Below are 21,117 nucleotides of genomic sequence, written 5' to 3' on the forward strand. Positions count from 1 at the left end.
ATTTGCATTCAGAATGAAGGGAAATCATGTTTATTCAACACCCCTGGTAAAAGAAATGAGCAGAAAAATGTTTGGAGGCATTTATAGCAATTAATTGTTTTCAGTGGAAAATCAGCAAAATACATAAGACTATAGTCTTATGTCCAAAACATGAAAAAACTTCAAAAATTCTAAATATGTAATATTTGCATTCAGAATGAAGGGAAATCATGTTTATTCAACACCCCTGGTGAAAGAAATGAGCAGAAACATGTTTGGAGGCATTTATAGCAATTAATTGTTTTCAGTGGAAAATCAGCAAAATACATAAGACTATAGTCTTATGTCCAAAACATGAAAAAACTTCAAAAATTCTAAATATGTAATATTTGCATTCAGAATGAAGGAAATCATGTTTATTCAACACCCCTGGTGAAAGAAATAACAGAAACATGTTTGGAGGCATTTATAGCAATTAATTGTTTTCAGTGGAAAATCAGCAAAATACATAAGACTATAGTCTTATGTCCAAAACATGAAAAAACTTCAAAAATTCTAAATATGTAATATTTGCATTCAGAATGAAGGGAAATCATGTTTATTCAACACCCCTGGTGAAAGAAATGAGCAGAAACATGTTTGGAGGCATTTATAGCAATTAATTGTTTTCAGTGGAAAATCAGCAAAATACATAAGACTATAGTCTTATGTCCAAAACATGAAAAAACTTCAAAAATTCTAAATATGTAATATTTGCATTCAGAATGAAGGGAAATCATGTTTATTCAACACCCCTGGTGAAAGAAATGAGCAGAAAAATGTTTGGAGGCATTTATAGCAATTAATTGTTTTCAGTGGAAAATCAGCAAAATACATAAGACTATAGTCTTATGTCCAAAACATGAAAAAACTTCAAAAATTCTAAATATGTAATATTTGCATTCAGAATGAAGGGAAATCATGTTTATTCAACACCTCTGGTGAAAGAAATGAGCAGAAATGTTTGGAGGCATTTATAGCAATTAATTGTTTTCAGTGGAAAATCAGCAAAATACATAAGACTATAGTCTTATGTCCAAAACATGAAAAAACTTCAAAAATTCTAAATATGTAATATTTGCATTCAGAATGAAGGGAAATCATGTTTATTCAACACCCCTGGTGAAAGAAATGACAGAAAACATGTTTGGAGGCATTTATAGCAATTAATTGTTTTCAGTGGAAAATCAGCAAAATACATAAGACTATAGTCTTATGTCCAAAACATGAAAAAACTTCAAAAATTCTAAATATGTAATATTTGCATTCAGAATGAAGGGAAATCATGTTTATTCAACACCCCTGGTGAAAGAAATGAGCAGAAAAATGTTTGGAGGCATTTATAGCAATTAATTGTTTTCAGTGGAAAATCAGCAAAATACATAAGACTATAGTCTTATGTCCAAAACATGAAAAAACTTCAAAAATTCTAAATATGTAATATTTGCATTCATAATGAAGGAAATCATGTTTATTCAACACCCCTGTGAAAGAAATGAGCAGAAACATGTTTGGAGGCATTTATAGCAATTAATTGTTTTCAGTGGAAAATCAGCAAAATGCATAAGCCTATAGTCTTATGTCCAAAACATAAAAAATGCAAAAAATCTAAATATGTAATATTTGCATGCAGAATAAGGAAATCATGTTTTATTCAACACCTAGTGAAAGAAATAGCAGAAACATGTTTGGAGGCATTTATAGCAATTAATTGTTTTCAGTGGAAAATCAGCAAAAACATAAGACTATAGTCTTATGTCAAAACATGAAAAACTTCAAAATTCTAAATATGTAATATTTGCATTCATAAGAAGGAAATCATCTTTATTCAACACCTGGTAAAAGAAATGAGCAGAAAAATGTTTAGGCATTTATAGCAATTAATTGTTTCAGTGGAAAATCAGCAAAATACATAAGACTATAGTCTTATGTCCAAAACATGAAAAAACTCAAAAATTCTAAATATGTAATATTTGCATGCAGAATGAAGGAATCATGTTTATTCAACACCCTTGAAAGAAATGAGCAGAAACATGTTTGGAGGCATTTATAGCAATTAATTTTTCAGTGGAAAATCAGCAAAAGACATAAGACTATAGTCTTATGTCCAAAACATGAAAAAACTTCAAAAAATTCTAAATATTAATATTTCATAATAAGAAATGTTTTTACAACCCTGTAAAAAAAGCAGAAAAATGTTTGAGGCATTATGCAATTAATTGTTTTCAGTGGAAAATCAGCAAAATACATAGACTATAGTCTTATGTCAAAACATGAAAAACTTCAAAAATTCTAAATATGTAATATTTGCATTCATAATGAAGGAAATCATGTTTTTCAACCCTTAAAGAAAGAAAGAACAGATGAGTTTGAGCAATTAATGATTATGAAGAAAATCAAAAATACATAAAACAAATCAAAATTTAAATATGAAATTCATATATAATGAAATATTTTATTAAAAGGAAAATGTATAAATTTGGAGGATATGCAATTAATTGTTTGGGAAATAAAAATAATATTAGTGTAATCAAAAATAAAACTAAAAATTTAAAATGAAATCTTCAAAAAAAATATGTTATTACACGAAAAAAATAGCAAAAATTTGATTAGAATAATGTCAGGAAAATTGGAAAATAAGATATGTTTAGTCAAAACAGAAAAAACTTAAATTTAATTTAATTGTCAAATGAAAGAAATCAATTTAACATAGTAAAAAATGAAGAAAATTTGGTTTATCAATAACTGTTAAGAAAACAGAAAATTTTAAGATATAGCTTATTCTAATGAAAATCAAAAATTAAATATTATATTCATCAGAATGAAGAAATCATTTAATGCAACACCCTGGTAAAGAAATGACAGAAACATGTTTGGAGGCATTATAGCAATTAATTGTTTTCATGAGAAAATCCAAAACATTAACATAGTCTTATGTCCAAAACTGAAAAACTTCAAAAGTCTAAATATGTAAATTTGCAATTCGAAAAATGGAAATCATGTTTATTCAACACACTAACGTGAAAAATGAACAGAAACATGTTTGGAGGCATTTATAGCAATTAATTGTTTTCAGTGGAAAATCAGCAAAATACATAAGACTATAGTCTTATGTCCAAAACATGAAAAAACTTCAAAAATTCTAAATATGTAAATTTGCATCAGAATAAGGAAATCATGTTATTCAACACCCCTGGTGAAAGAAAGGGAACAGAAAATGTTTGGAGGCATTTATAGCAATTAATTGTTTTAGTGGAAAATTTAGCAAAATACATAGAATAGTCTTATTCCAAACATGAAAAAACTTCAAAAATTCTAAATATGTAATATTTGATCAGAAATAAGGAAATATTTATTCAACACGTGAAAAATGAGCAGAAAATGTTTGAGGCATTAATTATGTTTCAGTGGAAAATCCAAAATACATAAGAATAGTCTTATGTCCAAAACATGAAATCAAAATTTAAATATGTAATATTTGATAGAATGAGGAAATCAGTTTATCAACCCGGTAAAAATGAGCAGAAAATGTTTGGAGGCATTAAATAATTTTCAGTGGAAAATCAGCAAAATCATAAGCTATAGTCTTATGTCCAAAATGAAAACAAAAATTCTAATGTAATATTTATCAGAATAGAAATGTTATCAACACCTGGAAAAGAGCAGAAATGTTGAGGCATTTAAAATAATTTTTCAGAATGAAGGAAATCATGTTTATCAACACCCCTGGTAAAGAAATGAGCAGATAAATGTTTGGAGGCATTTATAGCAATTAATTGTTTTCAGTGGAAAATCAGCAAAATACATAAGACTATAGTCTTATGTCCAAAACATGAAAAAACTTCAAAAATTCTAAATATGTAATATTTGCATGCAGAATGAAGGGAAATCATGTTTATGCAACACCCCTGGTAAAAGAAATGAGCAGATAAATGTTTGGAGGCATTTATAGCAATTAATTGTTTTCAGTGGAAAATCAGCAAAATACATAAGACTATAGTCTTATGTCCAAAACATGAAAAAACTTCAAAAATTCTAAATATGTAATATTTGCATTCATAATGAAGGGAAATCATGTTTATTCAACACCCCTGGTAAAAGAAATGAGCAGAAAAATGTTTAGAGGCATTTATAGCAATTAATTGTTTTCAGTGGAAAATCAGCAAAATACATAAGACTATAGTCTTATGTCCAAAACATGAAAAAACTTCAAAAATTCTAAATATGTAATATTTGCATGCAGAATGAAGGGAAATCATGTTTATTCAACACCCCTGGTGAAAGAAATGAACAGAAACATGTTTGGAGGCATTTATAGCAATTAATTGTTTTCAGTGGAAAATCAGCAAAATACATAAGACTATAGTCTTATGTCCAAAACATGAAAAAACTTCAAAAATTCTAAATATGTAATATTTGCATGCAGAATGAAGGAAATCATGTTTATTCAACACCCTGTAAAAAATGAACAGAAACATGTTTGGAGGCATTTATAGCAATTAATTGTTTTCAGTGGAAAATCAGCAAAATACATAAGACTATAGTCTTATGTCCAAAACATGAAAAAACTTCAAAATTCTAAATATGTAATATTTGCATCAGAATGAAGGAAATATGTTTATCAACACCCCTGGTAAAGAAATGAGCAGAAAATGTTGGAGGCATTTATGCAATTAATTGTTTCAGTGGAAAATCAGCAAAATACATAAGACTATAGTCTTATGTCCAAAACATGAAAAAACTTCAAAAATTCTAAATATAATATTTGCATCAGAATGAAGGGAAATCATGTTTATTCAACACCCTGTGAAAGAAATGAGCAGAAACATGTTGGAGGCATTTATAGCAATTAATTGTTTCATGGAAAATCAGCAAAATACATAAGACTATAGTCTTATGTCCAAAACATGAAAAAACTTCAAAAATTCTAAATATGTAATATTTGCATTCAGAATGAAGGGAAATCATGTTTATCAAACCTGGTAAAAGAAATGAGCAAAAAATGTTTGGAGGCATTATAGCAATTAATTGTTTTCGTGGAAAATCGCAAATACATAAGACTATAGTCTATGTCCAAAACATGAAAAAACTTCAAAATTCTAAATATGTATATTTGCATCAGAATGAAGGAATCATGTTTATTCAACACCCTGTGAAAGAAATGACAGAAACATGTTTGGAGGCATTTATAGCAATTAATTGTTTTCAGTGGAAAATCAGCAAAATACATAAGACTATAGTCTTATGTCCAAAACATGAAAAAACTTCAAAAATTCTAAATATGTAATATTTGCATCAGAATGAGGAAATCATGTTTATTCAACACCCTGGTAAAGAAATGAGCAGAAAATGTTTGGAGGCATTTATGCAATTAATTGTTTCAGTGGAAAATCAGCAAAATACATAAGACTATAGTCTTATGTCCAAAACATGAAAAACTTCAAAAATTCTAATATGTAATATTTGCATCAGAATGAAGGGAAACATGTTTATGCAACACCCTGTAAAAGAAATGAGCAGAAAAATGTTTGGAGCTTTATGCATTAATTGTTTTCAGTGGAAAATCAGCAAAATCATAAGACTATAGTCTTATGTCCAAAACATGAAAAACTTCAAAAATTCTAAATATGTAATATTTGCAGCAGAATGAAGGAATCATGTTATTCAACACCCTGGTGAAAGAAATGAAGAACATGTTGGAGCATTTATAGCATTAATTGTTTTCAGTGGAAAATCAGCAAAATACATAAGACTATAGTCTTATGTCCAAACATGAAAAACTTCAAAATTCTAAATATGTAATATTTGCATTCAGAATGAAGGAAATCATGTTTATCAACACCCTGTAAAGAAATGACAGAAAATGTTGAGGCATTATGCATTAATGTTTTCAGTGAAAATCAGCAAAATACATAAGACTATATCTTATGTCCAACATGAAAAAATTCAAAAATTCTAAATATGTAAATTTGCATCAGAATGAAGGGAAATCATGTTTATTCAACACCCTGGTGAAAGAAATGACAGAACATGTTTGGAGGCATTTATGCAATAATTGTTTTCAGTGGAAAATCAGCAAAATACATAAGACTATAGTCTTATGTCCAAAACATGAAACTTCAAAATTCTAAATATGTAAATTTGCATTCAGAAGAAGGGAAATCATGTTTTTCAACACCCTGTAAAGAAATGACAGAAAATGTTTGGAGGCATTATGCAATTAATTGTTTTCAGTGGAAAATCAGCAAAATACATAAGACTATAGTCTTATGTCCAAAAACTTCAAAAATTCTAAATATGTAATATTTGCATGCAGAATGAAGGGAAATCATGTTTATTCAACACCCCTGGTGAAAGAAATGAACAGAAACATGTTTGGAGGCATTTATAGCAATTAATTGTTTTCAGTGGAAAATCAGCAAAATACATAAGACTATAGTCTTATGTCCAAAACATGAAAAAACTTCAAAAATTCTAAATATGTAATATTTGCATGCAGAATGAAGGGAAATCATGTTTATGCAACACCCCTGGTAAAATAAATGAGCAGAAAAATGTTTGGAGGCATTTATTGCAATTAATTGTTTTCAGTGGAAAATCAGCAAAATACATAAGGACTATAGTCATTGGTTGGTGCATGGGTTGTAACAAGACATCTCCCGTAATTTCTTTAATATCGATGAACACGCATTAGTGTAAACTTTCACAACGAAACCATGTCTGCGTGTGATGCGACGAACCCTGCTTGGCGTGAATGGTGTATGTTCAGACCTGACTGCGCCTTATGCAAACTGCCTGGAAGCTGCCTTCGAGGTAATGCAGTCCCTGATGGGGGGGGGGGGGGGCGGGAACACAACCAATGGAAATATGCGGGGGAGTTGGGACAGGGGAATGGTTTAAGGGTCACGTGATCCGGAGACACCGATCGGTACCTCCAGGCGATAACTGGCTGCATAATCGGCTTTCCCAAGTGTGACACACACTGCACTCACTGTTTGCATCGCCTGCCCTGGGAAAACCAGTCCATCCAGTCTGACAGCGTTGGAACAGGGGCACTAATGTGCTGAAATTCCCACAGTTAGCTACAGCTACCTGCAGTCATCATATAAAGCTCCATTAAAGTAGCCCTCTGCACATCCGCACTTCACCCACTCCCCAATACGGCGACGCCCAGCCCTAGTCCCTACAGTGCTCTCCCTCAGCTCAGCATGCGGTCCCCAAAGCGCATCCTGCCAGCTCCCATTTGTTGTTGACTGTTGCCACAAACATTTTCCACTGCGAATGCACTGACCGTACCACCCTGAAATCAAGACAACATGCCTCAAAGTCTCAAGCCAAACCCACCGTCAGTGCAGAAGAATCGAAGATTATCATCAGAGTGAAGAGAAATGCTAATAATGGACCATTTGACACATGATGCCGGGGTGAAATTTCAGTAGTGTGGCAGAATCCGTGGATTGCCTCCCTCCTGAAACTAATAAAATTAAAAACTCCTATACAATATACATTTGGGAGGTGGGGGGGGGGTGAGAAAGAAAAAAAAAAACAGCCAGACAAAATGTCAATTGCACAGTTTATTGAAATCAAATTAATACAGCAAAGCGAAACAGTGAGGGTGGAACTGATCTGATTGGACGAGAGGACCTCGGTGTGCATCGACTGGCCGTTGGCATGGAATCCACGAGCCCAACATGCGAGACTTCCGAGAAAAAAGCCTCTGAAGCAGACAGTGTCCTCACTGAACTGAAGGGCTTCCTCAAGCTCCACTAATACTGATAAATGTGCGACTCAGCCCCAGGAGAGTGAGCTCCGTATAAGCACAGGCCGATTCAGAATGAGAGCGCAAATAAGTTGCAGTTTTTTTTTTTGACTTGCTAATGTTAAGGACACAGATTATTGATCGGTCTACAGCATAAGTGCATGTGCTTACAACATGGCGGCAAAAAAAAAAGGACTCATTTCTGCCAGTGTAACTTTTTGGTCTTTTGGGGTTGCACAGGATTGTACAGTCAACCTGGACACCAGTCCGTTTATCTAACGAGACCATTACAGCATAGGTATTACAAGTGATGTCATATGTAGGAACAGTTCACTCCCTTTTTTTCTAACTAACTGCAGTTTCCTGTATGACTTCGTCACCTGCGATTGGTGTCAGGTTCAGTGTTGCGCTGAATCATCAAGTGAAGAAATGAATTGAAATAAATTAAAACATTCATTTCACACTGCGGGCATTATGGTGGTGAAGCAAAACCGGACAACGTGACTCACAGGAATGTGTACGACGTGCCAGGAATGCTAACGCATGGGTACACTGCGCAGAAAGCTCCATCTAGCAGAGCGCACACGCGCAACCTGACAGGACTTTGGAAGCTCCACACGTACATGAGTAAAAAGCACAAGTTTATTCCGTTGAAAGGTCATGTCATTTCTTTCTTTCAAGTTACTCAGAAAACTGAAACACATGACCATGCTGACTTGTCAGACGTTGGGCTTTGCCTTTTTTTTTTTAAAAAATAGGCAAACCTACACTGGAAGCTTTGACCTACCCAGCAGAGACCATCAATTTCAACGCTTTTTAAGGAGGTGGACAAATGAGAACATCTATTTTTAAAAATATTTACCACAGGAAACTCCAAAAATCCACTGTTAAAGCAACAGGGCCACCCTGTATTCTCACGTTAGTAAAAAAATTCCTCATCCCATTGTTATGAGGAAGAGCGGAGTCTCCGGCTCCTGGTTGCACCCATTGGTCAACCTTGATTTGGGGGTGCTGGGCAACAGAAAGCATTCTTACGTTACATTCAAGGAAACGTATCAAACTATTCTTTTTTCTGAAATGTTTGTATAATCTCAGTTGCAACATCTGAGATCCAGGAAAAGTATATATACCCAGGAAACTAGGATATATGTCTCAAATACACAAAAACTGATAAACCAGTAACTGAAGAACAAGTGATGATATATTGAGTAATGTTTTAAACCACCTAACTCTCCACTACAAAACCGCTTCATCTGCCAATAATAAAAGACAGCGGATGAAGGGCTCACCTAAAAAATTAAGATTTCAGTAGCATTTAATATGGCAGTTTACAATCCTAACTGCAGGCCGCCCCATTATCTGGTGAACTAATGAGGACTTATTACTTATTACTGACAATAAATATTAATCACCATGAAGCAGGTATTATGTTTAAGTAAATTCAGCATCAGATAAGCTACTCTCTGGAAAAAGTGGCTTCATGCAATAAATCTGGTGTCCTTCCTAATATTCCCAATGGAATAAAACATTTAAAATATGCTGTTATTAAAACTGCCTCATGCTAGGTCGGCCATGTTACTTGTTGAAGTCAAAGCGGCCATCACAAACAAGGTCAAGGCCACTTTAAGTAAAAACGAATACCTCAGAATTCAGCAGCGTTCCAGTTCAGTCTGTAATTATATCAAGGCTGGCGAGTGAAGTATGATTCTTTTCCCCCCCGCGTACAAACCACTGGCCTGCATTTGCACTGTTGATGACCAGGAATGCTGGCATATTTTCAGGAACTGTTGAACATGCTGAAAATTGTTCTTTGAAGAAAAGGGAGCGAGAGAGAAAGAAAAGAAAAAAAAAAAAGCACGCGCACTTCACATACACACTTTGTACATTTGTTTTTGTACATGTTTACAGTATATTAATACGCAAAAGCAGTAGAGTCCATGGTGGTTTCAGGCAGACCAGTGTGATGCTGTAGGAAATGAGAGAACTCACAACAGGAAGTGCTCACTCTTGTTTGACCTCCCCCTTCAGCTTCCTTTTAATGCGAGAGTAGGGGCTCAGCTGGTCGTCCATGATAAAGTCATATAGGACCTTGACCCAGGACGTGTACTGGGGCAGGTCATCGTAGTACTCTGCTGCAATTTTCTTCACCTGGGACAGAAAAAAAAACAAACACACAGAATGATACACACAATCAGGGCAGCAAGCTCCACGTCCAAAGACACACCCAAGCTTCCTCACCATACACACGTCACCCTCCAAATTCCAAAGGCCACTGTGGAATTTTTTATGTTTAGCTCACTAAACACAAATGCTCCTTAAGACCATTACAGTCCTGTTAGGAATACTTCCGTGCTACCTGCTAATCTGATTAGGTACCTGACCCACCAGTCACATCTGTATTCATTTATTAAAACTCCAATTAGATGCCTGCTTCTAAAAATAGCATAGTCAAAAAATAGAAAATAGCAAGTCAAACAACTACTAATACAGTAATGGTATTCATATCGCTAAAATCCCCCTCTGATCCCAAAGAAACTTCTTCCTTACAGACAGCAAAAAAAATTACCCCAACTAGACATTCCAGTGCCAAGTAAATGACCTAAAAACAAGCTTTTTAAGAATAAATATATCCTGTATGTTTACGAAGTAGGACTCCCACAGGACCTGGGGATTCGGTCACTTTGGTACAAATGTCCTCTTTATTATAAGCTTTTTGGGGGGGGGATTTTAAGTGGGGTTTAAAGGGTTCATTTAAATTTTAAAATATTAACATTAGAAGCACTTCTCCAAATAGTCCGTCAATACTAACTACTCCACACATTTACAGATTCAATTTCATAGAAGAAGACACTAAAACTGCAGTGTCAGGCTCCAGTCCTAGAGAGCCACCGCATCTGCAGGCTTCTGGTGCATCTCAGAACTGAAGCAAGTAACATCAAGTGGCTACAGTGGTCAACACCTTCATTACAAGGCCTGAACTGACAGCTGACTGAAAGGAAACCATATAAAACCAGCAGAGACGGAGGCCCCCCCCTCAGCGACTGCCATTTTAAACCCCCCCTGCTCGAAAAAAAACGTTAATCCACCAACACAGCGGCGCTCCAGAGGCCTCCCCCCCCCCCCAGGGTATGTCCTACCTGAGGAAGCCGTCTCCCCGGGATGCTGGGGAAGTCGTGGTGCTCGTTGTGGTAGCCCACGTTGAAGGTGAGCAGGTTGAGGGAGCCGTAGTAGGAGTAGGTCTCGTGGCCCTTCAGGAACATGTAGTGCTCGGCGATGAAGTGGCCGGAGATGGGGTGCAGGCCCATGCCCAGCAAGGAGCCCGCCAGCATGTAGACCACGGGCTTGGCGCCACACAGCCAGTAGAGGGCGACGTTGAAGGACAGCTGCACGGCCACGTTGATGAGCTCCAGCTGGCTGATGGGCTTGGGGTTGATGCACAGGGGCCGGATGGCGTAGAAGAGGGGCTGCAGCACGATCCAGACGAACTTGCGGACACGCGTGCAGAAGAACCAGCCCTCGAACTCGGTGGGGATGTCCACGTCCACCCCGTCGCCGCCCAGGTAGCGGTGGTGGTCCAGGTGGTAGCGCTTGAAGGAGGCCGAGTACGGCAGGCCGATGGGCAGGTTGGCGAAGATGGCGAACCAGCGGTTCCGCATGGCCTTGTGGTTGCCGAAGGCCGCGTTGTGGGATATCTCGTGGATGGCCAGGGTCATGGAGTGGTTGACGCAACTGCCAAAGGTGTACGTCCAGAACAGGACCCACTTCCAGTCCAAGTCTTTCACCAGGTAGAACGCCAGGAACTGGACAGCCACCATCATGCAGACGATCCACTTCAGCCTGGGGTCCGGGCCCATCAGGGATTTGATCTCTGGGTATTTCGCTAGTGCAAAGAACACAAAACATCACCAAAATATTCTTTAACATTTTGAATGGGCTCTGCTAGTTTTATGCGAATAGAATAGTAGCAACTGCATAAAACCAGTAACTGAAATTGAGGTTAACATGATTTTTGAATCTCAATACCGTGGTCACACAAGTTCTTCAGACACCTACCTACATAATTGTTCTTTTGTTTTGGTTTGTCAAGCTAGATAGCCATCACCGTTACATTCTAAAGCCAGCCGCAGTAATTTTGTAATTTAGTTAGTTAGCCAACTAGCTAGTTACTCTGAAGCTCGTTATAAATTCAGGTAACATTAAAATGACTTTCCATGCAACCTAGCTACTCTCAACCTGGCCAGTGCTGCAGTTATAGAGTTAGGCCTATATTAATGCACTGATTAGCTGTGTATGAAGTATTTCAATATTGTAGAAGCCACAGCAAAAACAACCCTCAGTTTGTTCACGTACATCTTCATTTAAAAGCAGTAGTGGCAAACTAATAGAATATTCATCTAAAATCATTCGCCATATGCCTGCTTGTATATAGCTATTGAATGTTATGCGCAACGACAGGCAATGAGTACTGTGTGTGTGTGAACGAAGGACAGAGAGAGAGAGAGAGAGAGTGTGTGGGGCGTTATTAAATACACTTAATAAAGCCGACTGATAAATATTTACATAAATAATTACCGGAGTTGTTATTGGATTTTTTTTTTTTTTTTTAACTGCTAAAATAATTTGTTTTGCTTTTTGGAAGGAGGAAATCAAAAAATATTTATGGGCTAGTAAACAGTCCACCTTCCTTTTATATGTTCTTCTTTAATTAGTCAGGCAGAAAGCAGAGAGAATACAAAAGGGATCATAGCTCAGATGGAGCCATTGGGGGGGGGGGGGGCGGGAGACTCGCCCATGGTTCAATCGGCTGCCCTACGGACCACGCAAGAAGTCTCGCCCAGGAAAAAAAAATTATTTAACCAGGAAAGTGCTTTTATCATGTGTCGCAGTCTTTAAAACTAAATAAAAAGAAAACTTACACACTTTACATATGATATGGCAATTCCCTAAACCTTCTGAAAATTAAAGATAACCTAAACAACTGCATCTATGCACTTCCTTGGGGTTACCTTATCATAACAACTTGAGTTGAGACGATAAGGAATAATGTAATACACTTTCCTGTTACTGATTCAAGCAGTGAACACTGGGAAATGATGTTTGGGTTGTGATAAAGGCCTAAATTATAGCTCCTGCAGTCCTCTGCTATAGGCAAGCAGGGCGATTTGATTCAGTACAGAAGTTGGCTTACTTCCAACTGATTTACAACTTATCCCGAAAAAAGGACAGTTCACTGTTTAGGTTTTTTATTTTTTGTTTGATAGTATTTAGTTTTTATTGGCCCAAACAGTGTCGAGTGATATTTTAGATACTTAGGTTTCTGGCAATCTGCCAGCGTTACAATGGCAGGGGTGGGGGGAATTTGTCGGTTCACTGTCTAAATACACAAAAATGCACTTAAAGTGACTCCAAAGCTGCTCGTCGTGACTCCAGAGGGTGTATGCGTGCGTGTGCAGCTCACCCGAGCAAAACTGCATCTAATCTTATAATATAACTTTCAGTCGGAAACTATTTCCTATGGGCACCCACAACCTGAGACTTGTATGCTCAGGGGAAGGTAAAGTACCTGCAAAACACAAGAACTAATAGCTACGTTTAGAATTCTGAATAAAGACTATGTAATTAATCTTTTCATATGCAAAGCCTCTGGAAACATAATATCGCAGCTGGAGTTACCTGGACCCTTCACCTCTTCACCCACCCCCCCCCCACCACCCACAATCCCCCACCCCCCCACCACCCACAATCCCCCACCCCCCCGCCACACACACCTGAGGTCACTCAGCACTAGACTGCATGCAACACTGCCTCTTTGCAACACCAAAGCGTTTCTTTTTTTTTTTTTACGAGGGAGATGCACTCTAAATGACACCACAGAAGGGGGGAGGGGGGGGCAGGATTTGAATACAAACAAAGCCTGAGGACACGAGAGAAAGAAGAGCAAACAAGAGCTGCCCCACACATTGTGAGCGGAAATCAACTGACTTATTCAAAGCCTCTCGAATTAACCTTTTTTATCATATAAAAGACATCAATGGTGATGAGAACCATCTCTAGAATCTCTTAGCACTCGCAAAGAGATAGGAGAGCGATACAAAAAGATACAAAACTACTTGTCCCTCATTTTCTGCAGCTACATCATTAGTCCATTCAGGCTGCTGCGGAGGTCAGTGACTTGTCACTCTCTCAGCATTAGGGTACAGAATAGCTGTGTAGACAGTGAGTTTGCCTTGCACAATATTCAGTCGCCTGTGGAAAAGCAACAGTAAATCTTAAACCATAAAAGACATATAAATGAGCCAAACTGATTATGCAACTGTTCATCTTCATTTTATGCACATTTCTGATAGGTGCTTGTTTATTAATAATTGTCAAATACTAGGCTATATTCTTATTTTAATCTTAAATTTTATTCCCTGAAATAAAGATTTTTTTTTTTCGTTGGCTAGCATAACAAATTTCCACACAAATTGTCCTTTGATTAGTAATTCTTGGGAAGGGAAATTCTAGAGGCTCAAGTTCATTTTAGCCAAGCTGGCAGGAGTTAAAGCATGTTTTATGTAACTATTCATAAACCAGACCTTTACAACAACAGTTTGGCCAAGAGCCCCGTGTAGCATTCTAGGATAGTGGCAGACTGAAGTTTTTGTTTGCAATTTGCATGCCAATGAAATGTAAATGTCATAAGAAATAAATGGTTTCGTTTTAGGTAGGCCTAACCAGTGGCGTGCATACTTCACGATTACCTCACGAGAATACACAGCATTCAACTACATCATGCTGCTCAAGCTTAGCCACGTCTGCTGTTCTGCGTCACATCTAATCCATCCAAGAGAACGCAACAAGCTAGGCTAGCTGCACTCTTTCCAAGCTTTCTTTCCAGGCAAATTATAGAAATAGCAGCCATTTTGCCCAGCCCGGACTTTAGTTCACAGTAGCACAGTAATACATAAAGCAAAGGCCTTCAGTGCTCCGTTAATCTAGAGAAATGCACTCACTGACTCCTCACTAAACAGCATCGCAGAAAACACGCCTTCACCTCTGGGAATCTTTGCCCACCACATTCAGAATGGGCAACGGAACGAGACAAAGGAGAGACGCCAACCTGTTGGAAACGGGGTAAGTGGTACAGAAACACAGCCTGGTCCTCGTACAGCTGTACCATGGCATGCGTTTGAAGTACAGCTGTAATCTGGCACACACAGCAGTCCTATTATACAACTATAATAGCCATGTCCTTTGTGCTGAACCAGAGTAACAACTTTAAAGATTTTATCCTTGGTAATCTCTTACATGACACGAGCTCAGCAGCTGCCACATATACTGTAGGTGAAACAAGAAATAATTATCAATTAGTATGTCAACACCATATTTTTTTTTTTTTTTTTTAACATAAAAATCAATTAAATTTTTTTTTTTAAGTTTAAATTTATGTTTAATCTAGTGAGAAGAATAGTACTGTATATTACTAAGGGACAATCGATTATCTGTGCAACAGCTACATTAACTCTCATTACAGATATAGGTTACATTAACATGTCTTTATTGTTGTGAAATAAAGAATTTGTGAATTTTCTGCATCACATCCTAGACTGAAAGTGAGCTGTGTGGGGTCTCAAAAACTTAGCTAGGCTGGTTAAGGTACACAAAATGGAGAGAGACAGCACTTATTTTAATACAGAAGTGTTTTATTTGCAGAAAAAATATTTATATGCTAATATATAATGTTCACTAATGTTTAGGTATGCTAAAGATTCATGCTAAAAATGAGCACAATACAAAAAACAGAACTGCATTAAAAGGATTCATGGACAGGTCTCCCTCTCACAATGAAGGTTTGGCTACCTGCTAACTACTGACTCAAATAATCCTCCAGAGAATATGACGAAGAGAAAATCGACTTTTGCTATTTTTCTTTCACTATCTGGGATGGGGACACAATTACATCACTTAGGCAGGCCATTCAGTTGAGAGTGTAAAAGCAAAAAGAGCTACAAGGCATTAGCCTTCTTCCTGGGATGACAAGTCTCAACAGGACGGCAAAAAAGAGGGAGAGAATTTTATGTCGTTATGTCACATTATGTCATGAGAAAATCCTGGAATACGCACTGTTTCAAAACTTATAGTGACCCCTGGCATCACGACACATTCAACATATCATCAGATTGCAGTGATAAACAGGCACTGCTGGAAAACAGCAGCGGCCCCCAGCAAACCTCAGTGCGCACCATAAGGTGCGTGCTCGTGTGCTGTTAAATTATTCAGCCGGAGTAAGTTTCTGTTGTCGCACCGTGCATTCATACCACCAAGCCGTGTCCAAATACAAAAGACAGCACCTCCCGGAAGGCAATTACCTTAAGTGTCTGTCATGTTCACCTATAAAAGGACAGATGCTTAAAAAAAAAAACCCATTCCCAACACCACCATCATATTTAAACCAATGGGAAGATCCATATCAACTAGCAGGACCCTTCTATTAAGCCTCCAGAAACAGGAGACTGCACTGCGTGTTGGCCTGGGGCCAGCAATTAATGCATTCACCAGGTCAGGAAACCAATGGTTACAGCCAAAACCATGCTGGACTTCTGCTTATGAATTTATGTCTGACAGGAGAATGAAACAATACACGCATATATGGAAACAATATATAAATGTTGAACAATATGCCAGCAACAGTAAAACGGCTGACTTCAATAAAACTGATCACTGTGTCAGGAAATGCACAAATCTGAATATTCTCAGGTGTACTATAAATGCAAGTGGAAACACTACACAACTCTGATGTGCTGATACGGAGCTGGTGAAAATGTCTAATTTCCACCAGGATCACTTCCACTTTGGTTGACTACTAGGGGTGAGCTGGTGGAAATTGCAAATGTCTATCTTGTCACGCTGAAATTCAAAGCACCTCTGTAAGTCGCAATGGATAAGGGCGTTTGCCAAACTATGGGAATGTAAATAATAGAGCTCAAAGAAGTTTTGTCAGACGCTCAGACAGGCCATTGTCCCCAACGCCAATGCCTCGCGGGAAGGCTCCAGTGACTAATATGAAGGACGTATAATTTCTAACGTCATTATTGCTAACGGTAACTGATTGGTAAATAAGTTAAGTGTAGTCATAAAAATATAGCTTGCTACGTACGTCGTTTTTGTAATCCTACAAAGTAGTGCTCCTTCCAGTAAAGTAATGAAGGAAACATGTAAATAGCTAAACTCCACAGTATTTGAGGTCTATTAAGGCGTGACTTATTGGGTTAAGCCACAAATGTGTGCGAGGCTCTGCACAGCTAGAAACAAGCAGAAACGTTGCCTAATACAAGAGCATACCCTGGACATAAGTAAAGCATTACCCAACATAGTTAGAACACAAAATAGCTTTCAAATTTCTTACGTGCTTCTTATAGTTCAAGATGTACGATTAACCATATTTATCTCACAGGTCATCTAAGTAATATAGTTTTGATGGCCTAACGTAAATTGCAACACACGCTTATGAATTGCAACTGGCTTTAAAAATGGCAAGCCCTCGTTATGTTAAATGTCTTATAAATATTGTAGAGTTAACGCATATAAACAATGCTCGCTATAGTGGAATCATTATACAACACAAATACAGTTTACAGATCAAACATTAGACCGACTTTTTATTTTATTTTATTTTACTAAAGCGCATTTCAAGGTAAGCAAACACTACTAAAGCATGCAAAGCTAAAACTAAGAAAAAAAGAAAATTTATTTCAGCAAAAAAAAATTCGGAACAATTATTTTCTCTTTTTACTGCTGAATTTTCACAATCAAAATTCCTGCGCCAGACTTTCTACAAAGTGACCGGAAACTTGGTTTCACGCCAGCACACAAGACGTTAAAACAATGTTCAAACTAGATAGGCCACTTAGCTAGCAAGCTACAGAAAGACACCATTAATAAGGGAGTGGTTGTCTTTCCTCAGACTAACGTTAGTCGTTAACTGGCTGCTGGCTAACGGTTCCCATTTAGCCATCAATATCACTGACAAATTAGCTAGCCTAGCTCGCAAACCAACTTTCTCGCTCTAAATATGTATGTTACTACATTATTGATTAACATACCTAAACTAAGTTAACACTCAATAGCTAGACTAGCTAGCTAACGTAAATTACATTTGGCGAACGTTAATCTTGATGTTAAAAAGCTACGCTAAGGAACGAGGGTTACACGCTAACCACTAGTCTAGCTAGCTTTAGTCTAGTGAAAGTTAACTAGACCAGCTATCTTTGCAGCCTACCATGAACAAATTGGTTCCTGTATGTCAGGTGGTGTGCTGGATGCCTACTTAGTTAGTTGGCCACCTGTTTTTACTGATTTCGCTAAACTGTTGTTAGCAAATGAATGGGGTTAGTTAGTAGTTAGACTACAATCTCTAGCCAGGAACTACTGTTAACGAACATTCCGGCTAATGTTAGCCAACTAATCTTAGCTTGCTAGCTAAATGTGTGTTGTGTAACGGTGCAGACAAGTTAAACCAAGAGGTTAAACCTATAGCAGGCTCTCCAGTAGTCTAGCTCATGAACACGAGAAGGTCGGCGAGGTACATGGCTCACCCAAAATTTCTTTTCTCCTGTCAGCATGTGGCTGGTCCGTGTAAACCCATTCGTAATCGTCGCGAGCAACTCTGTTCCCCATATCTGCCTTTTGTCCAGAGAACAGTTACGTTAGCTAGCAAAATAGGAATAATATCCAGTCTCGCAACTTTATTCTTCCCGTCTGCGTTTATCTGTAGGAAACCCCACCCAGCTCAACTGGCTTCAGAATAGTCAGTTCAAGCTCCTAAACTACCAGCTAGCGAAGCAACCCGGCATTAAGCCCGACTACGCTATCAGACCGAATTATTTCAAGCCAGAGGCGACGCAGGCTGGCAAGCTGGTTACGTGATAAGGAAAACGTCTTGATGTAATTTTGTCCCTCCTACTTCACGTTACTGACGCTCTGAGGCAGAAAAATGTTAGTTTTAAATATTTTTTAAAAATACACAAGCTGCTCGATTTAGATGAATGGAACACAATTTAATATTGAATTATGACAATTTTGTGATTCAATATTTTTTTTAAAACAACGTGTCGCCATATCGGTAAAGTGTGTTTCAACATTTTATTTTAATGTTGAAGGATGTTTACTGCTGTAGACTCAGATTGTTTCACCTTCACATAGCTATCTTGCTTAAAGTGCTAAATTCGTTCGTTATGAAACAACTTTTGCATTTGCAGTCAACAAAGAAGAGTGTTCTCAAATAACGGAGTAATTTCTTCTTTAATTAACCCCAAGAGGTGTAATGTACCAATCTAATTAGTACAAAAGGGATGTGGCTTTTAAATTATTCCCGAGAGTATTGACACTAGCAGCACACCTAGTTTTCAAAAATTTGTTTCAGCTTTTATTATTCAAAGTGGATGGAAATTTAGAATTTCCGCCACAAACACTCATTGGCAATCTAACGTTCAAAAAACTGTAAGCCACTGTTTAAGAGCAATCCTGGACAATAAAACACACACACATATTATATATATATATATATATATATATATATAATGCACATTTGAGAGTTCAGTGGTGCAGAATCCATAGGCACTGATCTACAGAGATGTGGTAAAAAGTGATGTGGTCAAATGAGTCATCTACCATATTCTCGACAAATGGGTGAGTGCATGTGTGGCATGCACCAAGAGAACTGTACAGGCCTGAACTCTTGAACCCCTACAGTGAAGTGGTCCGGTGGCTCTGTTATGCTGTGCGGGGGCATTTTCCTGGCATGGTTTGGGTCCACTTGCCCCTAAGTGGGAAGGGTCACTTTGAATCAATACACAGTTATTCTGAGTGATCCGCTCTATCCTATGACCAGCGTGTTAGCGCTCTCCAACACCATCATCAAAACACCAAATGAGGGAATCTTTTGAAGGAATGGTGCCCCATCCCTCCAGTAGAGTTCTAGAGACTTGTAGAATCTATGCCAAGGCCCATTGAAGCTGTTCTGGTGGCTCGTGGTGGCCCAGCACCTTACTAAGACACTTTATGTTGATGTTTCCTTTAATTTGTCACCGGTCTGTATATAGAATGCATTTACATGCACCCATTACACTCATGGCAAAAACTACAAGAAGAATTGCACCTGCAAATGTACAAATTGAATACGATAAATATGAATAACCAGCTCAGAGGTAAAGTTAGATATATGTAATACAAAATAAACAACTTTTGAAGTAAAACATTAGCAAATAAGAGTATGATTCCAGTAACTTCACGTCCTGGCTGTGTATATTTACACACACACAAAAACAAACACACACAGCACACACACACACTCACACAGCGCACAGCACACGCACATGCACACCCACACACACAGACTTCATCAGTGCCTGCTGGCTCAGCAGTTGAAGGTCAGGAGATTAGAAATTGAAATCTGGGCAATTGAGTTTTATTTTCTAGTCAGCCAGCTGTGCTGAAATCTTATCAGTGTAAGAGATGTTAATGAGTTCAAGGAAATAATATTCAGCTGACTAGTGTAAGACTAGTGTCTCTGATGCCAATATGTCTGCTGGCCACACGTTCCCTTGATCTTATCATTATTACAATAACGTTGGTGCAATGGTAGAATAGCGAATTCAATCACAGCATGACGGCCAATACACTACGGCCTAATTGACAGGTGTCAAAACCGACTACATCCTTCATAGTATGTGTATTCAACACTCCTGATCAAAGCTTGGAAAACGAATAAGCAGCAGCCACTGGAAAGGTGCGTGGTTCAGTCAGACTCTGCTGAATCCAAGGTGTAATTTGTGCGCTTTGTCACTGCCGATACTGAAAATAAACTTTGCGTATTTTCATCACGTTCGAGAGACGTCCTTTTTTCCTTACACTAGTGTGCATCTTTTATTCAATAAAATAAGCTGGACCCACCACAAAACATCAACTCCATCGGCCTTAAAAACAGCCCAGTTCCAGGTCAACAAAAAGAACACATTTGAGTATGCAGTACTTTGCAAAATGTGCAAATAAATAAATAAATAAATGCAAATTTGCATTTTAATTGTTCATGAACTAGAAGTGGGCTAGTTTTCAGAGCAAGGGTTACACAAGGAAGTTATGCCATAGGAAAATTATAATGCCACTGTCCTCTTAATTGAGGAGAGATTTCCATGTTTGTTTTAGTGTCTGGCTAATGCCAGGATGAAACATTTCCTGTTCTGTAGGGAAAAGAAACAGAGAAAATGTACTTGACCATGTCTTATAATTACAAAGGTTTCTTCTCCTCAAAATAATCCAAAAAGCTCTGATCTTTAAGCACTGTTCCCATTTATAAATGC

General features: G+C 37.5%; 1 protein-coding gene across 1 annotated transcript; it reads right to left on the reverse strand.

The window, feature by feature from the left end:
• Positions 1 to 7,577: 7,577 nt before the first annotated feature.
• degs1 (delta(4)-desaturase, sphingolipid 1) lies at positions 7,578 to 18,678 on the reverse strand. Its single transcript, XM_064317279.1, has 3 exons — positions 18,355 to 18,678; positions 10,915 to 11,657; positions 7,578 to 9,925 (listed from the first exon to the last, which is right to left on the reverse strand). Exons 1-3 carry the CDS (start codon positions 18,434 to 18,436, stop codon positions 9,779 to 9,781), a joined length of 972 nt encoding a protein of 323 aa, XP_064173349.1. The 5' UTR covers positions 18,437 to 18,678; the 3' UTR covers positions 7,578 to 9,778.
• Between the last annotated feature and the right edge of the window lie 2,439 nt (positions 18,679 to 21,117).

Source organism: Anguilla rostrata, chromosome 18 (assembly GCF_018555375.3).
Source record: "Anguilla rostrata isolate EN2019 chromosome 18, ASM1855537v3, whole genome shotgun sequence".
Classification (NCBI taxonomy): Eukaryota; Metazoa; Chordata; class Actinopteri; order Anguilliformes; family Anguillidae; genus Anguilla; species Anguilla rostrata.